At 32.5% G+C, this 24,614-nt stretch overlaps 2 protein-coding genes across 3 annotated transcripts; one reads left to right on the top strand and one right to left on the bottom strand.

The window, feature by feature from the left end:
* Nucleotides 1–1,763: 1,763 nt before the first annotated feature.
* LOC106057023 (ribonuclease Z, mitochondrial-like) lies at nt 1,764–22,662 on the top strand. Its single transcript, XM_056021476.1, has 20 exons — nt 1,764–2,294; nt 2,961–3,014; nt 3,194–3,282; nt 3,779–3,903; nt 4,383–4,437; nt 4,906–4,992; nt 5,119–5,183; nt 5,631–5,689; nt 6,054–6,169; nt 6,486–6,648; nt 7,403–7,714; nt 11,551–11,690; nt 11,784–11,880; nt 12,453–12,594; nt 14,946–15,097; nt 15,786–15,885; nt 16,143–16,263; nt 18,565–18,643; nt 19,751–19,898; nt 20,279–22,662. Exons 1-20 carry the CDS (start codon nt 2,059–2,061, stop codon nt 20,426–20,428), a joined length of 2,490 nt encoding a protein of 829 aa, XP_055877451.1. The 5' UTR covers nt 1,764–2,058; the 3' UTR covers nt 20,429–22,662.
* LOC106057018 (5'(3')-deoxyribonucleotidase, cytosolic type-like) lies at nt 20,849–24,555 on the bottom strand. 2 transcript variants are annotated; one of them, XM_056021478.1, is made up of 6 exons: nt 24,380–24,555; nt 23,248–23,447; nt 22,920–23,020; nt 22,758–22,818; nt 21,336–21,450; nt 20,849–21,152 (listed from the first exon to the last, which is right to left on the bottom strand). In XM_056021478.1, exons 2-6 carry the CDS (start codon nt 23,425–23,427, stop codon nt 21,004–21,006), a joined length of 606 nt encoding a protein of 201 aa, XP_055877453.1. In that variant the 5' UTR covers nt 23,428–23,447; nt 24,380–24,555; the 3' UTR covers nt 20,849–21,003. The 2 variants fall into 2 exon arrangements, with proteins under 2 accessions (XP_055877453.1, XP_055877452.1); XM_056021477.1 differs by lacking the exon at nt 24,380–24,555 and adding an exon at nt 24,215–24,341.
* Between the last annotated feature and the right edge of the window lie 59 nt (nt 24,556–24,614).

Here is a 24,614-nt window from a genome sequence, read left to right on the forward strand (position 1 = left end):
CAGTTGAGGAAGATTTTGATTTTAAAACCCTCATCCAAAATTTACGAATTTAATTTAATTTAAATTTATCTTCAATATAAAAAAAGCAAATTACACACTCAAAATTCTATGAGCGTAGCCAAAGGGGTTTTGAGTTTAACCCCCCTCCCCCTTCCAGTTGGGGTTTGAAGCTAAAAAGTACCTCTTCAATATTAAAAAGAAGCAAATTACACACTATAAAATCTATGAGCGTAGCCAAAGGGGGTTTTGAGTTTAAATCCCCCTCCTCCAGATGGCTTTTTCTTTAAAGTTTAAAACCCCTCCAGATGGTTTTGAGTTTAAAATTCCCCTACAGAGCGTTTAGAGTTGAAAACCTCTCTCTTCAATATTATTTTAAAGCAAACTACAGTCACCAAATTCTATGATCGTAGCTAAATGGGGTTTTGAATTAAAAACAAAACAAAAAAAAAACTCCAGAGATTTCTTAGTTTAAAACCCCTCAACAGATGATTTGACGAAAAAACTTTCCTTGTCGATATAAAATCTAAAGCGAAATACAGGCATGTAATTCCAAGAGCGTAGTCAAGAAAGGTTACAAATTTCTACCAGTGGCTTGGGCTCCATTAATAAAGTGTGAATAGTCTTCTGCCGAAATTGAAAATCATTAAATGTGTCTCAACAAAGATGGCTAAGACAGATTTTAAGAGTCAGTCAAAGAGATCGGGTCTAAATCAAAGAAATCATATGCCGAACTGGGAGTCGAATCCTTAGTAAGGTTGTGACAGAGCGTCGCATGAGGTTTTGCGGGACATGTTTTCCGACAAAATGAATTACGCAAAATAAGAGTTGCGGAAAAAACTTGCCGGAAAATGCGCCGAACGGCGCGAGAGGGTCTAAGTCAGTAAGAATAGCACATTAGGTTTTTGAAATAAAACTTTTTAATAGCAAGATAATGCACTGTAGATACCTCAGAATATGCATTTTGTTGGCTTTCAATACCAGAAATAGTGCTCGGCGGCGGGGCTTGGCCCCGCCCTGGGGGAGCGCTGCGAACTCCCCCAGACCCCCTTGCTAGCAAGGGCGAGGAGTCTACAATAAACAATAAACGTCTTCCGAAAGGGTCAGAATGTAATAAAGATTAATTATGTACACACACACACACACACATATATTTTTTTTTTCGCGGGGGAGGGGGAAGGGAGGACGGGGGGGGATTCCCCCCCCCCAAAAAAAAAACCCTCCCCGAAAAAAAATCCTGGCTACGCCCATGTATATCTTTCCTTAAGAAATTATTCAACCGAGCGAGACTCGGTCACTGGTACTATACTACTATATAGGTTTGTGAAAATGCCTGACCTATAAAACTCGATGAAAAAAATGTTTGGAATGTAGATTTCTTATATGCAAGTGCACAAGGGACGCTACTACCAAAGCCTTTTAAAATTAGCTTTAACTTACAAACACGAGTATTACATTTAACATTGAGTTACATTGTAGTACATTGACATCATTGACTAGTGACTAGATCTACAAGTAGTACATCTAGACCGAGATCTACATCTAGAAATCAAATATATATATAGATCTATATTACTTTTGTTCACTATTCACAATATTGGTCTACCTATTTAAATGTTAAAATATTGATCCCAACATTAATATTTAAGTCTATTAATAGTTAATTGTAGGTCTAGTAGATCATGACATTACACACATCATTACTACTTTACTAGACTCTAGATCTACTCACTCAGTCTCAGATCATGATCTAGAATAATCTAGATGTCTACTAATTGTTTATTAAAAATACTTCAAATAGATCATCATAATAAAGTCTATTGCTGTATTAATTTCCTGAGCAAACATTGTTTCCATCGCTCAGCCTTTAGACTTAGATCTAGTTTTAATTTGAGTTCACCAGTTGCCCTTCAGCAATATTGTAACAACAGTTCATGTCTTCTGTTTTGTCGGCGCAATTATAAATCTATATCTAGTACTATAAACTGTATATCATTTACAAATTTATCGTCTACAAACTCAACAACACATAGATCTAGATCTACATATCTAGATCTAGAAATGGGTAAAAAGCGAAAAAGGCAACTAGGACTCAATGCAGGCAATAGACAGGAACAAAGTACCCAACAGATTCACATTCAAAGTGAGCCAAACTCACAGCGCAGTAAAAGAAAGACAAGTGGGATGGATAAATTAACCCAACTTGCTAAAGTACCAACAAAAATAAACCTTGTAGTTGTCGGCACTGGTGGACCTGGAACATCACGATCTTTGTTGCTTACAACGGAATACACTCGGTAAGTAAAAAAGGGTAAAATCTAATCAATGTTTTCTTTATCTTGTTTTATGAAAAAAACATGTTTCATAACTTGTCATCAGAATGATTTTTTTTCTTTTGCTATCAGCAATGATTTGAAAATTCTTTTCTCTTTAAAAAATTACCCCATTGTCAATTCTTTAAAACCAATGTTTCATTTTTTTTCTTATATTATAGAGTAAATTTCCTTTGTTAAACATCCTTTTTTTTTTTAACTTTATTTAAATCTGTTTAAAGTGTTTTTACATAGAAATTTTTATATTATATATCAACTCTGTCTGTCTGCTGGTACAAATCTTGTATGCATTATTTCTCCCCATTCCTATTCGTCAAGTTGAAACTTTGCACATTAATTCAATGCCAATGACAAACATATTTGTAAAGGTCATTGGTCATTGTGCTGACCACATGATACCCTCGTTATTTGTGGGCCATAAAAACAGATGACCTTTACATCATCTGCCATATATAGATCACAATGTCTGAAAGGTTTACTTTGTTCTTTTTTTTTTGGGACTTTTACAATCTTCATTTAATAGTCAGCATTTTTCAGCTAATATCCATAGACAATATCATCACTAGTTTAATTTACAGTTCCTTGAACTTTCGACTCAACATTTTGTTTACATTACATTTGCTATTTTAGATATATGTTCAACTGTGGGGAAGGATCAAGAAGACTTATTTCAATAAGCAGAAGGTAATTCTATTTATTACAGATATTGTATAAATATGATAGGAATTGGGTATTGGTTACAGTCCTCTCAATTTTATTGATGACAATATTTTTTTAGGCTCCTACATATTAGTAAAATTATCAATTTGATGCTCAATAGCAAAAACTTAATTTTCTTTTATATCATTTTATGTTATCTTTAGCTTGAGACAAGCAGCTTATGCTAAGGTATCGGGCATAGAAAACATTTTCATTACTTATAAAAACTGGGAAAATATTGGCGGACTTTTAGGTAAGTACATTTAACTAACTACTCACTTTATAGTCTAATAGCAGCTGTAATAATACACAAGTTGTGGTGATCTTGTTGTATTATATGCTAAAGTTAAATTGCAACTTTTTATAATTAGTTTTCAACTGTAATTTTTTGTACAAAGTTGTTTAAATATTTTTATTTAGGTTTGTTTGCTTTTAAATTTTAAAAGGCTTTAATTAATTAATTTTTTTTTATTTGATCTCATCTCTGCCTTAACTAGCCTACTTAAAAAAAAATTATTAATCTGGACCACAAGTGAGATATATATCAAAAGCATTTGGGGGGGGGGGATTCATAGTGGTCTTGACACTACAGAAATCCTAGAAATTCATCACTAAACGTATGAGACGTGATATTAGAACCTGGTTTATTTCACCAACAAGTCAGATCTCCAACGGCCAACACGTAAATAATGACCACAACTTATTAAATAATTTTTCTTTTAACTTTTTTTTTTTTTTAATGTTTTTAGGTATGGCTATGACACTTGAAAATCAAAAAAATACAGAGTTAAGGGCATATGGCTCAAGAGAGAAAGACTGCCAAGCACAAACTAGCAGTACCCCAAAAATAACGATATATGGACCACCAGATGTGGCAAGTTCTTTTTATTTCCTTTTAGAAAATGATAATGAGTTTTTTGTCCATTACCTTTCTTTCATCTTGCTTATCCCAAATACATTAAAACCCTTATTTTCTTATTTAACTTTAAGAACTTTGCTTGAGTCACAATACTTTGTTTCTTTGTTCTTCATTGTTTTTTTCTGTATTATTTAGGATCTTTTTTTTTTTTTTAAATAAACTCATTATTATTTGTAACCTAAAACTTTGTTAAGTCCATTATTTTATATCTAGAGGCTATAATTAAGAACCTAGGAAATATAATTTGGGACCACGAAGTACCATTGGACTAACTTTTCAGTACAGCAGGTCAATGGTCTTTTGACCTAATCCTAGTACAAGGTCATAGATGGGTCTTGGTTTTTTGTGTTTTTTTTTGTATTAAAGTTTCTTATTTTATATTCTTCTGGTCAATGTTTGCATTTTGTTTATTTTTTTTGTTTGTTTGTAATTAGGAAAAAATAGCTATGATGGCAAAGAAATTTGCAGTTTCTGCTAATTTGAACATAGGTAGGTGACAAATAGAATACCTAAAATGGATTACATAAACATCTTATTGAAGTGGCAATTATTGACAATTTGTCAATTCCCATTATGTGGAAGCAATGGGTTAGATTAAGAGATTTTAAGTCATTGATTAACATGCATGACTAGATTGATTTAAAAGCACGCATAGGACATAATCTTCTTTTTTTTTTTTTTTTTTTTTTGAAGTAACGTCTGTATTTCATAAGATAAGATGTCTAAAATCTTTTAAAATTCTGATATTCGTTTTGACATAAACCCCAAATTTTTATTAGAAGAAAATCAATTTTACCACAATACCAACAAAACCACCTTGTACATAGAACCAGATAGATCAGTTTAAGTTGGTATATTTCCAGACAATGTCTTTTATAAGGATATAATGAAACTTGTATTTTATTATAATTACATCAAGTAAACACTATGATGTCTTATCTATGTTTGTTTCTTCAGCCAAAGGGGAAGGAAAGTATGAAGATCTGTGTGTAACTATAACTCCAGTAGCTTTCTATAACAATCTTGATCATGAACAAAATCCAGGTGAATAGAAATTATGTTTTATATATCATAATATATATTAAGCTTTGAGATTATAAGAATGAAAGTTGTAAAAACCTACTTCAAAAACAATTAGTTTTCAATTTTAAATAATTATATATCTTTCAGCTAAGAGACAGAGAATAAATTCTGAATGTAAAATCAATGATGTTGCATACTGCTATATTGTTCAGGTAATTTTAAAACTTTATTAACATCTCTAGGCCTACTTATGGTGAGAGATGGGGTGCTCTTGATTTCAATCAATGAAATTTTATTCACAAATGACATTCGAATAAGATTGTGTTGAGGATTTTATTTCTTAAGTACAATCTATTGTTTACTCAACAATATTAAAACAATTTGATTTCATTATTGAAACTTTAAAACTTAGTATTTTCTAATGACTTTTTAAAAGCACTGCCCTCACAATAGTTTCATTTTCTAGTTATTAACCATTTTCTTGTCATGCAATACTGTGTTTCAGGGTGTTTTGTTCCTAGCACTTGGGTGTAGACTCTAATTGTTAAGAGTTTTTATTTTAAAGTTTTGTAAACTATTTTGGTATTTCACTTTTTAAATCTTACAAAATAGGATTTTTCCTCATTCTATACTATAAGAATTTATTTTCTTGTTTTTAGGCCAAACCTCCACAACCCAAAATAAATGTTGAGAAATGTGTTGATGCTGGAGTTACAATGTAGGTTACTATGTGTTTGTTTAACAATATGAAATTTATTTCTCTGTTAGTTTTAAGTATTTAAAAAAAATTGTGAAAACATATATATTGAATTACTTAGTTTTAATATTGTATTCATAAACATGGGGTATGATCAACAAAATCTAAATAGGACCTGATCCTTTTTTATTTTGGTTGTGCTCACTGCATGAACTAATCTTGGCAGGCATTCATGCTGTAATAGCTTGTACATACACAGTCAAACACAATACGCTACTAGTCACTCAAGTAAAAACACTTACTATCACATGTACTTTTTTTTCATATGTTATAGGCTTCAGCTTTCTTCTCACTGCTTGACTTGTTTATTTTTTTTCTTTATTAGTGGTCCTATGGTGGGGCTGTTGCAGAGGGGCCACCCTGTCACTCTAGACGACGGCACTGTTATACGTCCAGAACAGGTCACGGATATGCCAGTGATGGACAATAGACCATTTCTAAGTAATCTAGTTTTTTACCTTACTTTCACTTTGCTCCCAAATGTTTTTTCATAGTATTGTATACTGTAGAATCAGAATTCCATTTTAATTGATTTTTATATATTCTGGAGTCTTTGTGATTGTCTTCTAAAGTAAAAAGCTGACAACTAATTAGGAAAAAAATGAATGTTCAAATTGACCCAAATGAAGGGGAGTGCCTAGGAATGTCAAAGCTTCATTGTTAGATTTTTCATCATCAGAATAATTTTGGTGAGAGTTATTATTTGTTGTTTGATTTTTATGGAAATATTTTGAGAACTTTTGTATATTATTTTCAGTTTTGGATTGCCCTAGCACAGAGTTCTTGCCCTCTCTGATGAGGTGCTGTGAACTTCAAGACTACACTAAAACTGATGTGGATAAAAGGTCTTTTTCTGTGATTGTACACATGACACCTAAGCATGTGTATGATAGCACAATTTACCAAGCATGGATGGAGAGGTTATATCTTAATTACATGATTACATCTTATCTATAAGATAATTTTGATCTCAAGCATATATGCAGTATTGCTTAATTGTTTAAATCAGAATAATCTCAATTTGATTTTCTTGTCTTTTTTTTACATTTACACTTTAATATTTTTTTTTCCTATTGAAGAGATATGTTATCATTCATAATTTTTACTTGGAGTAGTTCCCCACTTCAATCAGCCTTAAGGGGGAGGCAAGTTCTCTCCACAGGAATTGGTCACAGGGGTTGCAGCATTCCAGTTAACCTCATCTCTTTTAGGGTGTCCAGGAGCACTGGTTGCTTGCTAAAACTTTGTGCTGCCTTTGCAGGCTATACCAAGTGGCTTGGCTGCATAGAAGCTAGGCTTTATCTAGGCCGTCCCTTTCTGAGATAGAAGAGAAACACATCATTCCAGTGACAACTCTGATACAGTGATATTAAGACTGCCTTGTAAACCCACTCTTCAATGTAGGAGGACTCCAGATCACAAATGACTTCCTCCTACTATCTAGTGCTTGTGAATTTTAGGCTTTCTAATAAGGTGTGATGCCGTGTCAGACGGACCTATTTTCACCACATTCCCTTTTTCAGCTTTCATTTTATGGCTGTCTTTGGTGAACATCCATTTTCAGCCCACCAGTTTTTACTTTAATTTCTTATTATTCTGTAAATGTTACATATATTTTTTAATTGTAATCGGACAGTGATGTAATTAGTATTCATTAACTATTGATTCTTGCAGTTTTCATGTCAGTACTGACCATTTGATAATGAATAGTGAGGCAGTTGGGGCTGAACTGACTCGTGTACGAGAACACCAGACCCTGCTCAACTTGGTTAGCAGTGAAATTTTCCCTCTGCTACCAGCAGTAGAACACGCTGACAAGATGGAAGTTGCATTACAGGGTAAAAATAGTGGTGAAGACGATGAGAATGAAATAGTGGTCATGACCCCTGAAACAGAGCTTATGTTGTCACAGAAGAAAGGTCAAGTTGCAGTGGCATTTTCAGGATTAATATATGTCAGCAGAGGGAAATTGCCAGGTTTTCATGCGTAAGTTTTACTATTTTAGTAAGAAAACTGATATAGCAATAGTGGGGATTTACGAGTTAATTTTTTTGATATGGTTTTTACTTTTTTTTTTTTTTTTAACCAACAGAAATAGTTAAATTGTATAATTATTTGATAAAAGTTATAAATAGACAGTTCTTAAACCTGCAATAAATACATTTTAAAATATTTACTATAGTACTTAGATAAAAATAAATATATAAACATAAATACAGCAGTAATGGAAATTTACAAAAAACATTTTTTTTAAGCAATGTCAAGGGCATTTTATTAAAAGATCACTGTTGCCAACTAAATAATGCTAATAGTTAGTATTACTAGTAAGGAGCTCAGACATTTGAGCTTAAGGGGGTCGACGGGTCATGAAATAGTCGATATGGGACAAAAATATCGATTTTTTAAAAACTGCATATTTTGATAGCAAAATATGTCTAGAATCACTTGGTATACTTCAAATTATTAAAATATTGCATTTTAATACTTAAAAACATGTTTTAATACCATGGGGGCATCTAAATTTGTTGAAAAAATCGAAAAATTCAACTAATTTCAACACACGGTAATGCATAAGTCTTAACTACGACAGTATCATATTTGGTATCGATTTAAGAGGAGGCTGTGTACTACGTCATTTTCTTGATTGTTTTCCAAGCTAAAACTAATTATAGAAACTAGAACACGAGAAATGACGTAGATCTCAAGGTTTTTGGTAACATTTGATTGGCTAAAAGGTAGTCAACTACATAGAGGTTTATTTCGATTGGTCTCAAGGCGGCCATCTTGGAAACCGGAGGGTAACTTTAGACCACAATGCACAGCGTGTGTATCAACATCCCTGTAAAGTTTATTACTCAATTCTTTGGACTAACACCTGCATTTTTTGTGTTTTAACAATTTTGGGCTACAAAACAAGGTAAGAATAAATTACAATAATCTTGTTTTTTCTTTTTTTTACAAATCGGATTACTATAATTAGATTCAGAAAGAAAATAGATGTAGATATAGTCTAGATCTAGTAGAGGTAGAGACTTTTAATTTTTGCGATCATTACTATTGCATGCCTGGGATGGGTCACTAAACTGTCTAGACTTTTGACTTACGATAAATCCCTTTCTCAAATCTAAAAGACTAGATCTAGTAACTATTAGAGTATTCGTAGATTAGAATACTAGATTGTCTAGATCCAGTTCTAAACAAATCTGCTTGCTAGATCTAGTCAATAAACTTACACTAGTCTGACTAGATTGACTAGATCTAGGTTCTACATGTAACAGTAACACTAAGACTAAAGTTGACTAAAGTAATAGTAGATTAGATTTAGATCTAATACGTTTGAAAAGTTATATCTAGATTCTAGAGTAGGCTTACTTGGTTGGAATTGGTTTTAGAATCTAGATACAAATCTAGACTATTTTGATTTATATCTTGATTTAGTAGTAAATTTAAATTTATAATATAATAATTATAACATATTATATATTATAAACTACTAGTGACTTGTAAATCTATCCATTAGATCTAGTATTAGTAGAAGCCTTTTATTATTAGTAAGTATTATAGCCATAACAATCTAGATTCCTTGACTGGTCATGTGGTATTGGCTCAGGACCCAGGCTGATCTCAGGTCTATCCCTATCATCTCAATTATCCCAGATTTGAACCCTTTGGGAGATTTGGGTTAGCTGCAAGTTATGATAGTATTCATTTCTGAAACTTACAAGTCAATATGCTAAATCTAGTTTACATCTAGATCAACTTCAGTTTATCAATCTAGGTACTCTCTAGAGTCTAGATCTTATCCACTCTTCTAGATTCTAAAGAGAGAAGCTTACACATTGCATAGAATCTAGAACAAGAGAAGAGTCTAGGTTTGAATAACAACTTGAATTCTGATTTGAATCAAGATAATTCAACTTTAAAGAAACATTTAAATTAGTAATAATAGCTAATTACATTTTTATTTCTCTCTTTTTAATTTTAGAACCATGCCTCCAGTCACTGCCTTTATTATCAACACAATCAGCAGAAGTTCGTCTATCGAGAAAGTACTAGGTAGCAACTTCCAAACAAGCAAGGTTGAAATATATATTTTCAGCCACCACCTCAGTAACAGATATAGTCATTTCTACACCATCTGAACCTACTATTCAGCATCTGAAAGTAAGCTTTCCTTGTCCAACGAGAGATAAAAAAAAAGGCAGGTTTGTGGATGGCCATGCCATCAATAACTTTATATCAATACCGGTATCTATCTATCTCTCTCTCTATATATATAACTACAAATATATAACTTTATTCACTATTTTTCTTACATAACTTTATTGTTTATTAATGGTCAGTCCATCTGCTTTTTAAAGAAATACTTGTAAAAAATAATTTGTAATTTGTCTTCATTCAATACCTGTTTGCATCTTTTTCCTCGATAAAAAATTGTTTTACCACAGCAGAGGGGGTGGGGTGGGGGAGAATAGTCATTTTAAGTAAAAAGGGTATACTTTCTGTTTATATCCTTTCTTTTATATGTACTGTTGTCAATTCATTTTTTTGTAAAAAAAATATATTAAAGTGCTGTTGATATTTAAAGACTTTTTTTTTCTCTAAAAAGTTGTCATGGGGGGGGGGGGGGGGGATAGTGAAAAGGCTGCCATTATAAATGAAAGTAATATAATTTCTGTTAATGTTAAATTTTATTTATGTCCTGATGTCTATTTGTTTAAAAAACAACAACATTTAATTGTGATATCTAAATACTTTTTTCTTTGTTTTTTGAAAAAAAAAATGGTTTGGTCGTGGCAAGGGGGGGGGGGGGGGGGTAGAAAAGGTTGTCATTTTTTGTAAAAATGGTATATTTTCTGTCTATATTATCTTTAATTTATCTGTCCTATTGTCAATTTATTTAAAAAAATACATTTGATTGTTATTGAAGCTCAAATGTTTCATATTTCTTGAAAACAAACTTTAAATCCCATTTTTCTCAAAATAAATTTTTCATGACACACACAATCTTGTTTTTTATTTTTCTAGAAATCTAGTTGTCCAATTGTTTTGTTATTGCATATATGTGTTCAAATATATATATACTACATAGTAACAGAGCAAAATTTTAAAATTAAGTCAAGAAATGGAGATATTAGCAGATTATGAACAAATTTAACATCCGCGGAGAAAAAAAAAGATAAGGTTTCAATATAATTTTTTTATTCCTAAACCTGACATTCTTTTCAAAAAAGCTTCTGTTACTATGTTAAGCACATAATTAAGTATCAAAATGCAAAATCTGAACTCTCTAACTATTATAGTTTCAGAAAAAAGTCATTTGTGAATTTAGCCCAATTTAACCCAAAAAAACCCGGTGGGGAAAATGTAGCAAACAAAAATTATTTTTTTCTTCTAATTATGCCTATCTAGACTTATAGTAATACTTTAAGCACATTTTCATTGTAAAAATATGAGAAATAAAAAAAAAGTTCTTGAAGGTAGACTACCCCCTTAAGAGCTTAGAAAGTGAGCAAACAATTATTGTTAATAATTATAAAAGGCTTAGCTTATCATCCTTTCCTATTATCTGTACATTGGAGACTCTAAACAGTAGCTACTTTATAGTTAGCCTCAGTAAATGAACATTTCCAATGGGCAAACATTGAATAATGTGTTTTAACAATTTTACTGTTGTGTTTTCTATTCAGATTTTCTTGAGTGTAAAATATCAGCTCTGATGTTGTATTACATTATATACATTTCTATCTCTGACTCTATTTGAACTCTAGTTATTTATTTGGATCCCTCTCATGATTCTGTAACATATTTTGTATTGATAGAGAAATAGATGAGTTCAACTATGCAGATCTGCGAGAGAGATATTTAAGCAAACTTGATTTCAAAGATCAACTTGACAAACTGGAGGCAATTACTTCAACAGAGTCAGCCTCAGATGAGGATAAAGAAACAGATGACAAAGGTAATGTAGAAGGCTTCCAGTTTTAATGTTTGTAAAACTTATAGTCAATTTGAACATTTGTGTGCTAAATTTTTGGTCTATTTTCTTATTTAGATTTCAGCTCAAAGTATCCAAGAGTTGTTTTCCTAGGAACTGGATCTTCAGAGCCTAACAAGATAAGAGCACAAAGTTGTATATTAGTACATCTCAGGTACAAAAATTATCCTAAACTTCAGTCTTGCTACAGCTACTAGGTCATTTTTTTAACAGTTGTTATTAGGGTTATCTTTATTTTTATGGTCTGTTTTGTAATTAGTAATATTATCTTATAAATAATCTTGGATGCACTACTTTGAAGTTTTACTCCACCTTAAAGTAATTGTGACTTGACTTACTTTACTTATTCTAGTGAGCCCCCCAGGGTAGCATAGGTTTGCAACCACACCTTGCCACAGAACTCAGTTCTGAGCATTGTAATTTATTACACTTCTTGGGTGGAATTGTCATTTTGTGATACATTAATGATGGTTTAACTTATTGTTTTATACAAGCAACATCAAATCATGCAATATTCTATTAAATATTCTGCATTTATAATAAAACTTTAATTTTAAAGTTGTTGGGGCCTTGGATGTAACTAGTTTAAAGCCAGGCATTAACTATGGTCAGAACAAAGTCGAACAAACAGCATTTTCCCCCTAAAGAACGCTTTTAAATCATAAAACTAATTTCTGTTTTCTTTAAGATTTATTGTCCCATTTTTGTCTATTATTTCGAACACAGCAAACACTCTGTCATCATGCTAGATTGTGGAGAGGACTCCTATGGTCAGCTGTATAGATTTTATGGATCCAGAAAAACAAATAGAATTTTGAGAAAGTTGAAAGCAATTTTCATTTCACACATGCATGGAGATCATCATTTGGTAGGTTTCTTCAATTGTTTGAAGTTGAAATGTTATCATTTATTTGTGAATATCTATTGGACCATTGAGTTTAATCTATATTTTAAAAGATTGTTTAATTCAGTTTCATAGAAGTACAAGCACTAGTTCAAAGCTTAATCAGAAACATCTGTTAATAAAGAAATACAGTTCACATTCAGATATAAATTTAATTTAAAGAAAAGAAACCAGTTCAGTTAACTTATGAATTAAATAAAGTTACCAGTACTGAGCACAAAAAAAAAACTTTTTAAAACCAGGTTAAAAGTTTAAACAAATTAACTTTTTTATTGTGTCACCTTTAATAAACAGTTTTAATATAACAAACTAATTAGATGTGACATTGGCACAGGATGCCTCATTGTCAAATAATAATTTGAACTTAAATTAGTCTCAATAGTCATGGATTACTTAAATTACTTATGATCAAGAGCACGATTTAATTTATTTCACTTCTGCTGCTTCTGGTGGATCTAAAAATCCCATGGCTAGAAAGTGTAACATAAGATACTTGCTTGAAAGAGTCTACCTAGAATCTCATCATCCTGAGACAACGATTTCTGCACTGGTTTGGTCAAGTGTACAACTTCTGATTTGTAGATATGTAATCTAATGGGACTCAAAGCATTGGACATCAATATTGACTACTGGGAAGACATAGTCATAGATCACATGATGTGGAGAGAGATAACGACAAACAAAGCTATGGACAGCAAAAAACATGAGTCACATGAAAAGTGCTCTACAAAATGAACCATAATCATTTAATAACTGAAAAAAGGTCAATAAATTGAACACAATGTACTATTTAAACAAGTTTCATAGCTTCTTAAACTGTTGGGATTCAATCTAATACCACTGTATTTATTGACAGAACTGCAATTTAGACTACATGTTGAAACTTTGCCTTATAACTTTGTCCACTTCTTGTATAAATTCTTAGCAACTCACAATGCTGTAAGCTACTTCTGTTTTTAGACATTTTTTATTGTAAATAGTCCAAGTCCATGAAGTTTTTGATGTGACATAGCTAAACCATTCCATGCTGAACAGTCTTCTTTCATGTGTATGCTCAGACATATGAAATTTTAAATAATGCAGAGAAAAAATACTAGAACTACCTGCAGCTCATATTTTGTAATCAAAGCTAAGCACATTCTCAAATCATTCTTTGCGTATGTTAAGAAGGCTTATTCTAATATTAATGGTGTTTCTAAAAATATCCGATGATACGTTTTTGTTTTTTGTAAAATGTTTTACATGTTTCGGATGTTCCTTCAGAGTTCATATAGTTTACTTCCTAGTCCAAACCTCTCGAAAGGACAAAGGGGGGTGGGAGCGGGCAGGGTTTGAACCCTTGACCGTCGATAAACCCAAACAACAGTCCAGCGCGCAAACCGCACGACCAGGCAGCCATCCTTTTTTGCCTAGAGAAATGAGCAATCACCTCGCTACGGCCAACAGCGCTTTTGGCCACCTCCAATTTAGAGTATGGTGGAATAGGTCTCTTCACTCACCAACAAAAATCATTGTTACTTGTATACACTTCTGAGACCTGGGTACTCTATCTAAGGCTCCTCAAATGCTTTCATTAAAGGGCCTTTGCTCCTAGATGAGCAAGATTTCTTACAAATAACCATGTTCTGCTAGATGCCAGTGTGGTTGGTATATAAGCACTACTTACCATTTGACAGCTGCACTGAGCTTAGGGTGATCTTTTTTTTGGCAAGCTTAAAGGAGGATCAGATAACAGAAATGCTTCTTGGAAGCATTATGGAGATTAAATAAGGTGCCATTTTACCCTTACTGACAGAGGAAATAGATGACCTCTGAAAGAGATAGTTTGGGTGCTCTCATAGGCCTTAGTTGAAGACAGGCATAGAAGATGAATATGAAAGCTTATATTGTCCTCGGTTGACAATTGCTTTGTCTGCATTAGGTGTGACAATGTATACAGGTTGCAACTGGGTTTGCATAGTCATATGCGAGCCTGCATTCATCCTTAATCTTTGGAACAGAGCACACTGCTATTATTATTATTATTATATAATTGAAGCAAATAGTAATAAATTATATTTAATAAAAAAGTTTATTGTTTAAAAATTCAAAGCTTTTAATTTTTTTAAATTTCACTTATTTTGGAAGACATAGTTAACCCTTAAAACATGTATGGTAGTTTAGCCTCTAAGCATCAGAATTGTGATTCCATTTGTTTTGCACTCACTGAAAAACAGCTCAGCACTTAAAGGGATAACAAATGAATTTGTTGCACTTGATCATTCATGTAAGTGATGAACAGAAGTTGAACTGATAACTTTTCCTTTTATTCACAGGGACTAATTACATTAATGAAAGAAAGGAAAACTGCTTGTGATGTCAAAAATAAGACGTTTTCACCTCTTTTACTGGTGGCCCCAGTACAGATGAAGAGATGGATAAAGTTTTATCACACTGAGATTGATGATGACATTACAACTTTGTTTAGGTGACTAGACAGTGATTACATTACCTTAAAGTTAAGATATTGATTCATATTGCATTACTTGAAGTTTAGAAGGCGATTCATATTCCATTACTTTAAGCTGTTCAAATCTTGCAAATAGAATATCAGGGCTCACACTTTTTATTTTTGAAGTCATCAGTTCCATCTCACCATGTTGTTTGTGTCAATGCTCCTATTAAATCAACTGCATTGTCACTTTTTACATTTTAATTATCAAAATCTTTTTGCCTGTGTTGATAGGTGTCTGTGTTGGGTTTATAGCTCCAGACAGTTAGTCCAACTTACCTTACCACTAACTGAAGCACAAAGCTGGAATAAAGCTGAAAAAAAAAGTCTTTTGTAAAAAAAATTAACTTACAATTTTATTGACATTTATTTACAGCTTTGTAATCTGAACCTTGGATTCTATGAAAACACAAATTAAATTCCAAGATGTGGAATGAGTTTTAAAATCTTTCTCTATTCACTAAAAATAACTAGTCTCAGGATACAATAAATAGTTCTATCCTGTCTCCACTTTCTCTGCCATCAACCCTTTTTTATCCATACATCTGCATCAATCCTATTAGAAGGTACATCAGACTCTAGACATGCACACCACACCCCATAGCAAGCTGTTGCTTGTCACTGTTTCATTTTAAGTATCAATATTGTTTGACTGCATTGTCAGGTTTGTGAAAATACAGACTTGGTTGAATGACTTTGGTGAGTTACCAGAATTAAAGACTGCAAGTTTTGAAGAGGTTTTACAAGAACTGGATTTGTCTGAGGTACTGTGATAAATTAAAGCTCATTTTCTTTTCAACTGAGTCCCTATGATCATTAAGAGAGGTACTTCTTTTTGACTAAAAATTGTTTTTTTTTAAACTTCAGCGCAAGTATAGCCTAGCCTTACCACCTCTAATTAGGAATTCATATAGAGCTTGATCTCATTATCCTCTTATCAGTATTGCCCATTTCCTTGTTGACTTTTTTCATTTTCTACGACGCAGTCATGATCATTTGTTTTGTATTCTCTCTGTTTCAGTTCACACCTGTTCCTGTAGAACATTGCAACAATGCATTTGGTATTTCTTTCAGGCAATCTAGTGGCTTCAAACTTGTTTACTCTGGAGACACCATGCCCTGCGAAGCACTTGTGAAAGCAGGTGTGTAAAGTTTAATTACTGTCATTTATTCAAATTATTTTACTTTTTAATTATAATTGTTGTTTTGTTGTTATGTTTTTTGTTTTATTTTTGTGGTGTAAATGTAACAATATTAAAATGCACAATACTTTGCAAAACCAAAAGATTAGTCACTATAAAATCATATGAATCCAGCTTGGTTGACATAGCATTCAGTAACTCCAAACTAAGTCTTTTTTTTTTAATCAATCTTAGCATGGAACCATATATTCCAAGTTTTATACACTTACGTACTGATGTAATTTAGACACAGTTATTGTCAAACTATTATGTATATATATATATATCCAGTCTTGCTAATTGAATCATCATATTATGTCAAGCAAGCCATGCTGGATTTTCATCTTTATATAATACTAGACATATGTTACCCGCGACCCGCGGGTCTTTATTTGCGCATTACTTTCGATATAGTCACTGAGAGTGTTTTGTAAACAATTAAACGAAATAATAATGTAATAAGTAAAGCGAATGTGTCAATGTAAAAATAGTGTGAATGAAGCTATCAAATCAGAATAGATAATAGGCTTAAATCCATTTGTTCAAATTAAAACATTTGCTTGTAGGCCTACATATATTTGATTAAAATTTGAGACGAATAGACTTAATTTTGTATGTTCATGTGTTACAGTATAAAGTAGATCTTTAGGTAGACATAGATCTAAATCTACACTAATCTAGAGACTTTTATAGAGTTCATTCTGTGTTGCGCATGCGTGACCTTTTTTCATGCATGAATATAGGCCTATCTCAACACGGCTACGCAGCTTTATTTAGCGAACAGCGAACGAATGTATTAAAAATGCTTTAGAAAAACAAATTTTAATGCTAAAATATGAAATGAATGGACAATAATTAGTATGTTTATGTGTTAAAGCATAAAACTATCTTTGCGAAAAGAAGTTTTATCATCTTAGAGTTCAATAAGAGTTTTAGACCTAGGCCTAGGAATAGACTCAGTAGAGAGATGTGTTAATCACTGTTAATGTGTAACCATTTGGTAATGTCTAATGAAAGGATGTTCTCCAGACATTACCCGCGGCCTGCGGGTCTAAGTTTGTGTTTACTAATCTAGTGGATTGGATTTAGATGTATGTTAAACTTAACTAATAATCCTTTCAAGTTTGTTCTCTTTCGCTACGAAAATAAAATTAGGTTTGCGAAAATGGGTTTACCCGAAGCCGATACATTCATATCTATTAAAAACGAAAAGAGCGATAGCTTTGTTCAATGAATGGGATTATGAAGTGAACAATTAAACGAAATAATTTTTAGTACGCGATTCATGAATGAATATAGATCTTGGCCTATCTCAACTCGGCTTCGCAGCTTTCGTAAACGAATGTAGCTTTAGAAAACCAAATTTGAATGTTTATTTGATCAAAATATGAAATGAATGGACTTTAATTAATATGTTAAGTGTTAAAGTATAAAACTATCTGTTCGAAGAGAAGTTTTATCATCTTAGAGTTGAATTAGAGTTTTAGATCTAGGGATGGGATTATAAAGTAAACAATTAAACGAATTAATATTTAGTACGCGATTCATTACGGAATTGTCTAATGAAAGAATGTTCGTCAGGAAATCTGTAATCACAGATATAAGGAACTAATTAATGTAAAAAATGCTTTTGAAACACAAAATTGAAGGTTAATTTTATTATATAATGAAATCAATGGATCTTCTTTTGTATTTTCATGTGTCAAAGTAAAAAACTATCTGCGCAAAGTGTATTTCTTAAAATTAGATCTAGGTCTAAATCCTTTCTATCTTTTCTAATGTCAACATTGTAGACATGGCCTAGATCCATAAAATACTATAGCTGTAATAGAGTCGGACAACATTATTTTTTTTTAGGGTCTTACGTTTGTTTTAGGGCTACAATACATACACTACGGTCTAAGTTAGTACCCTAGGAACATTCCTGCCAAGTTTTATCAAGATTGGTCAAGCGGTTTTGATGTCTATAGGTAACATACATCCATACATACACCTCACATTCTACTTTATAATATAGATTGGACAGTATGATAATAATACTACTTGAAATTGTGGAGGTTATTGTTTGCCACATTCTCTGGTGATAGAATGACTATGATAGAGCAATTTTTCATGTGACTTTCGAGCCCTATTCTGAGAGCCCATATGGGAATCCTAATCAGATTCTTGACTAGCAAGCCCCATGTAAAGATTTTTTCTGTATACTTACCTCCAAAAACTATCATTTGTTGTTCTTCAACCTATTGATTGTATTTGAAACAGGTGAGAAATGTGATCTCCTCATTCATGAAGCAACCCACGAAGATAGTTTATCTTCTCATGCCAAAGTGAGCAAGCACAGGTACAAGTAGAGATTTGTACTTTAGTAGTAGGTCTCAAATAATTAAGTGTCTTTAGGTACTACTGTGAAGCAGCAAAAGCTAAAGTGATATGTCGTAAAAAAAAAGTTAGTGGAGATTTTATACCTGGTGTAAAAAACTATAAATAGTAAGCTTTTTGGTGTCTCTGGTGTACAAGACAGAGGAAGTGTTGATCAAAAGGTGTAGGATCATTTGTGTGCACATTATTAGAACTGAAGAATCAACATTTTCTTAGCTCTTTCATTTGTTTTGGGTTAGAGGCTTCACAGGCTCTGCCAAGGTGTAGCAGATTTTTCCTCAGGGTTGACTTCCAAAGCCTTTTTCATGTTTTTGTATAGCCCCTCCTGTCCGAAGCTTTGAAGTATAGGGCGAAATAATTTTATGTAAGTAGTATTGAGCTTAGTAAGAGGGGGTGTGCAGTTAAACAATATATATATGTATATATATACACAAACGCACACTGCTTTTTTTGTGACTATGCACCAGTACAGTGTACCGGCGCCTTGTTGAATGTGGGGGAAAAAATATTACTTTTCTTGTATGTTAACTTTTATTATCAATTTATTAGTAGTTAAAGGTTAGGCAATCCATCACTGAGTACCAGCACCTATTTTTTTTTACATATAATAGTTCGTCCATCGTGGTTCAATGATGACCACTTTTGTCATGGGGGGGGGGGGGGGGGGGCTGAAGGCTTTGCACTGGGGTTTTGTGCCTCCTCATGTGGCTGGTGAGACCTATGTGAGCCCGGAATGTTTGGCTGCACAATGGGCAGGTTATTCCAGCTGGAGCTAGTGTCAATATAAGAGTTACCAGTATAACAACAAAGAACTGAATTACTCAATAAAAAAAAGTTTTTTAAGTTTTGTTCAAGAAATCAACTCAGGATGTCTGGGATATTATTTTTTTATTATTTGAGTTTAGAATGTAATAAAAAAAATATTTAAATGTAGTTAGGAACTCCTGCTGATAAGGAAAATGTTTCATGGCTTGAAACTTGCAGAAGTCTTGAAATTTAGAATACAAGAGATTTGAATAATGGACATGGTTGAAAGCTCTCACTCACATTATTTGTTTACTTTCCAAAGTACTTTTTCACAAGCTATTGATATTGGAAAGAAGATGGAGGCCAAACACATTATTCTGACTCACTTCAGTCAACGCTATTCTCATATGGTACCTCTTTATAAGGTGGAACTGCCAGATAATGTTGGAGTTGCTTTTGACAACATGCAGGTGGGTCAAAGTCTAGAATTTTTTTTACAGAAATCCTGAATTTTTTAAAGTAATTGCTCTAATTATTTTTTAAATATATATATATATATATATATATAAAAACAGATGAAAGAAAGAAAGCTCTCCATTTTTCTAAAGTTAGCATCTTTTACTTTTTTCTTTTACCTAATTAATGTCAAAAATATATTTAATTTGGGGAACTTGGGATGATTGTAACCATTCTTAATTTTTACTGGGAATTTGAACTAGAGGTCATTCTTTTCAGAGGCTAAACTTTCTAGCATTTGATTATTGCATCCATGCTGGTGAAATCTGTGTTAAATACAATTTCAGTTTTATATTTTCATTTTAAAATCAATGTCAGTGTCATCTATTTTCAGGTGAATCCTCAAACTGTGAAATATTTACCAAAACTTATACCAGCCCTTACAGAATTATTTTTTGATGAGCTGCAGAAATCAGCAAGTAAAACTCTGAAGTACGACAGAAACAATGAGAAATTAGAGATGGCTGCTAAAGACTCATTATAGCAATAGGCCCAGTAATTAATTTTATTTCTACTCTTTTCATGTGAAAAGGAGTTGTTGATTAAAACAAATTTATAAACAGTAAATATGTGTTATAGTTCATCCTAGTTTAAATTATTTGTTAAGAAATCTGAAATACTTTTGCAGCTAGCATTTGATCAAGTGATTTCTGTGAATGCTGCATGCAAATCTTCTTTCTCATTTTTATGTTAGAGGATTCAGACTAGTCCTATATCTGCAATGAATTGTGCAGTAGTTTCCAGCTCTCCATGTAGTTTTTGTTTTTTAAGGGGTTTTGGGGCCAGGGTGATGTTGGGGCCTCTTGATAGAGTATGCCAATCTGAAGGGCATTGTATGTGAATGAATAAATTTTTTTTAAATTAAAAAAACTAAAGATTGCAAATAGAAAGTTAAAACTGTGAATCGATTTCTTTACAAAATATTTTATTATTGACTATCTCACAGTTAACACACCTGGTAATAAAATATCATAAAGAAACAGTTTATATTATCTTGCAAGATGAAAACATTTAAAAAAAAAAAACAACTAACATTTGATCTGATATATATTGTTCTATTTAAACAATCTGTTTCTTTATATCTTCAATGATTCTCTGCCAACTACCATCAGTCCAGTTATTGAGACGCTTCTTAGCACCTATGTTGGCATTCACATTGTGACAAGCTGTAAACACAACATGTTCCCAAGGCGGATTCTTCTCGGAACCTATGTGTTTGGAATATTTATACTACTAATTTTGATGCAGGAAAATACTATTTAATATAGAATCTTTGTACATAAATATTTTATGTTCCATTATTGGTACTTGAAACATGAATAATGTGAGAATTCAATATATTGATACATTTATCAACTTTTTTAAAGATGATAAAATTATGAACAGTTTACCTCTAATGCGTATATCATCATCTATAATCAAATGTGCATTGATCAGAGTTTTATCCAGGCAATGAATGACTCTTTCTACCCAGTCTTCACCTAGATATTCTTCTATCCACTGACACTAGAACAGAACATTGCCATCAAAGATGGATTGGCTTAAATAATAATTTTTTTAATTCATAGTCATACTTCATATTTTCTAATGTCAAAAAAACTGCTTTGACTAGCATGATGCATTCAGATGTCTGTCTAATAATAATGTTTTCTCATTTGAATTGAAGAATATTTGTATATTATTATATACAAGGTAAAAAGGTTTCATTATCATTCTATGACATTACATGATATAACTATCCCAGATGTATATAGTTTCTGTTTTTGTGTATTTTTTTATTTTTGTTCAACTTTAAATATATTTCAAGGGATGTGTGGCTGAGAGGTATAAGCCCCTTGGCTGTAGGGTGGGGGGTGGCCTCGAGCTCAAAGTCTAACTAAGTCTGAGTTTCGTTTTCTAAGTGTCTAAATCAGTACTTCAACCTCCCAGATAGTTGAATCAATTCCTGTTATAATTTAAGTTATTAAAATTTAACATTGAAATTTTCCTATCACTCCAATTTTTATTTTTCTCTTAGAATTTGTCTTTGCAGAGAAGTTCCAAACAGTTTGAAATGTTGAAATAAAAATAACCTAAATGGTTTTTTTCTTTAGCTGTGCACATTTATACAATATTATTATCCATTTATTTCAAATAAATATATCTATAAATAACTTTTCAATTACCTCAGCTTATGTTACCCATTTCAGAAAATTACCCTAAGACTCTGAAATAATCAATCATTTTAGTGTAAAGTTCTCCTTTCTGACTTTGCGACCTAAAGAGCTGATGATGTTGTCATCCGTTTCTTTGGTCAGCACAATGACCAACCGCTTTTACTTTCCCCAACTAAGTCAAGTACCCATTAGAGTTGGGTAGACTCAGGGGCACCTAAAAATCCAGAAATTCAAAATTTCAGTCTTCACTGAGATTTGAAACCAGTACCTCAGATTCGGAAGCCAAGCACTTAACCACTCAGCCACCATGCCCCCTTAATTATTTTAGTGTATTGTTACAAAATAAGTCAAATCTGATTATATTATACCTCTAGGAACAGACTCCCCAATATGTTTAATTTATTCCATGTTACAAAATAAGTCAAATCTGATTATATTACACCTCTAGGAACAGACTCCCCAATATGTTTAATTTATTCCATGTTACAAAAAGTTAATGTACTGGCATATTGATTACAATGTGTTGTTTGATGCTTTCAAATAAAAAGAATTTCATTTATGATGTCTGATTGTATATAATGAATGGATTTCAAAGTTTTTGTTATGGTTAGGTATCACTTAGTACACAACTAGCTTTTCCTTGCACAAGACTTTTACCTTTTCCTTGAGGCTGAATTCATATGAAACCAAAGGAGGTGCACAGATAAATACTTCTACTCTGAAAATTGAAAAGACAAAGTTTTTTCTTTCAAAACATTAGCTGACACTCTACTACATTATTTTTCAAAGGAGAAACAAAAACCTATAGATCAGTATTACCCATTCATCTCATTCATGGCTTTCAAAGCACTACAAGCTCCTGGGATTTCTGGAAGGTTTAATGAGAATCCATAAGAAGTATAAACTGAAACAATTTTTGCCTGCAACAATGAATACGATATAACAATATTAGACATGTTGATATTCTAATATCAGGTAATTGCCTAATTGAAGTAACATTACGTGTTTTGAATCAGTCTAGCATTGGAATATAACGTTTACATAGGAATGACTGCTCCTAAATGACTGGTGTGTGGTGAATTAAGCTACACTAGAAATTAACCAATGGAAAGTAGGCTACTAGATACAGTCAGTAACGAAAACGTACACCTAAGTCTTGTTGTAAGGCTGTGTACTGATTCTCAGCAGGCTCCCCGTTTCGCTTGTGCAGAGGAATAAATCTTTCATCTGGGTACTTTTTGCGATATTCATTCAATAGATGCTGTTCAAAATCGCAGATGACATTATCCATATCAACCACGACAACTGCTGATTTATCAGCCGACATGTTTCAATTCTAGTGTAGATCTAGAACAATTAATTTACTCAAATCAATGTACATTGAATTTAGATTGTTTTTCTTTTTTTTTTTTTTATGGCTTCCTTTAGTCGCTAAGTGACATGGCAGGCTGCCTGGTGTGGTAGACCTTTGAGTGCTAGAATGTCGTTCGGTGGTTCCGTGTTTGATCCCTGCCCGCCGTCTTACCCCGTCGTCCTGCGGGAGCCGGGAGGTTTGGGTTAAGATGTAATTATTTGAAAAACGTAAATCATTTTACCAATAAAATTCCTAGAAATGAGATGTAGTCAAAGCCTGTGCATTAGTTAAAGCCAAACTTTGGGCACATAGCAGCTGTTTGGAGAACTGTTGTTTGGGCGACATGGTTCTAACGGTCACAGCTAATGGCCAGGCATTATGCGATGATTCGTAGTCGCTTCCAGACTGAAGGAAGCCATAGACATATAAGTATTTCATGATTTAATGTTAATTTACTAGACTAATAGGCCTATTTTTTAAATCTACTGGCATTCTAATAGACAAGTCTTGATCAGTGTTGGGTGCACCGTCTAGATCTAGATCCTAATAAATGTTAGATTGTTAGATTACTCTGGCTTTGCGCTCTAGTCTGAAGACTAGGGCTTATATTTAGATGTCTAGATGTATTTCTAGACGTCTAAATGTCTAGATCTAGTTCACGCTGATGTCAAATAGACTCGGCTTTATTAATGGGGCATACAGAAATCAGAATACAACAAAACTAGAAGTATAATCTCGAATAACTAAAAGAATAGTTTACATTCTTTTCCTTAACTCTTTCAACATTTAGATTCTAGATCTACCATTATCATTTGAATTGTTGCCACGACAAAGAAAATTAAATTTAATTGCCAGGTTTAACTTCAAAGGAAAGCTCAAAATTATGCTTAATAGTCGTAGGCCTTCACAGACAAAAGTAGTTTACCGGTTGTATTTGTCGCATGACAAAAATTATGTTTGGTGTAACTCTTCTACTAGGCTTTAGAAAGGATCTGAATCATCTGGCAGCAGTTTTATATCAAGGTTTGCAAGAACAGAGTAATAGCAATTGTGTTTTTACTTTAATATCAAATAATATGAAATTTAACTACAAATCGATATAGGCCTATAAATGTTGCTGACTATAGTCTCGACTAGAATGTTCCAAGAGCCTATATTTA

This window comes from Biomphalaria glabrata, chromosome 2, assembly GCF_947242115.1.
Source record: "Biomphalaria glabrata chromosome 2, xgBioGlab47.1, whole genome shotgun sequence".
NCBI lineage: Eukaryota > Metazoa > Mollusca > Gastropoda > Planorbidae > Biomphalaria > Biomphalaria glabrata.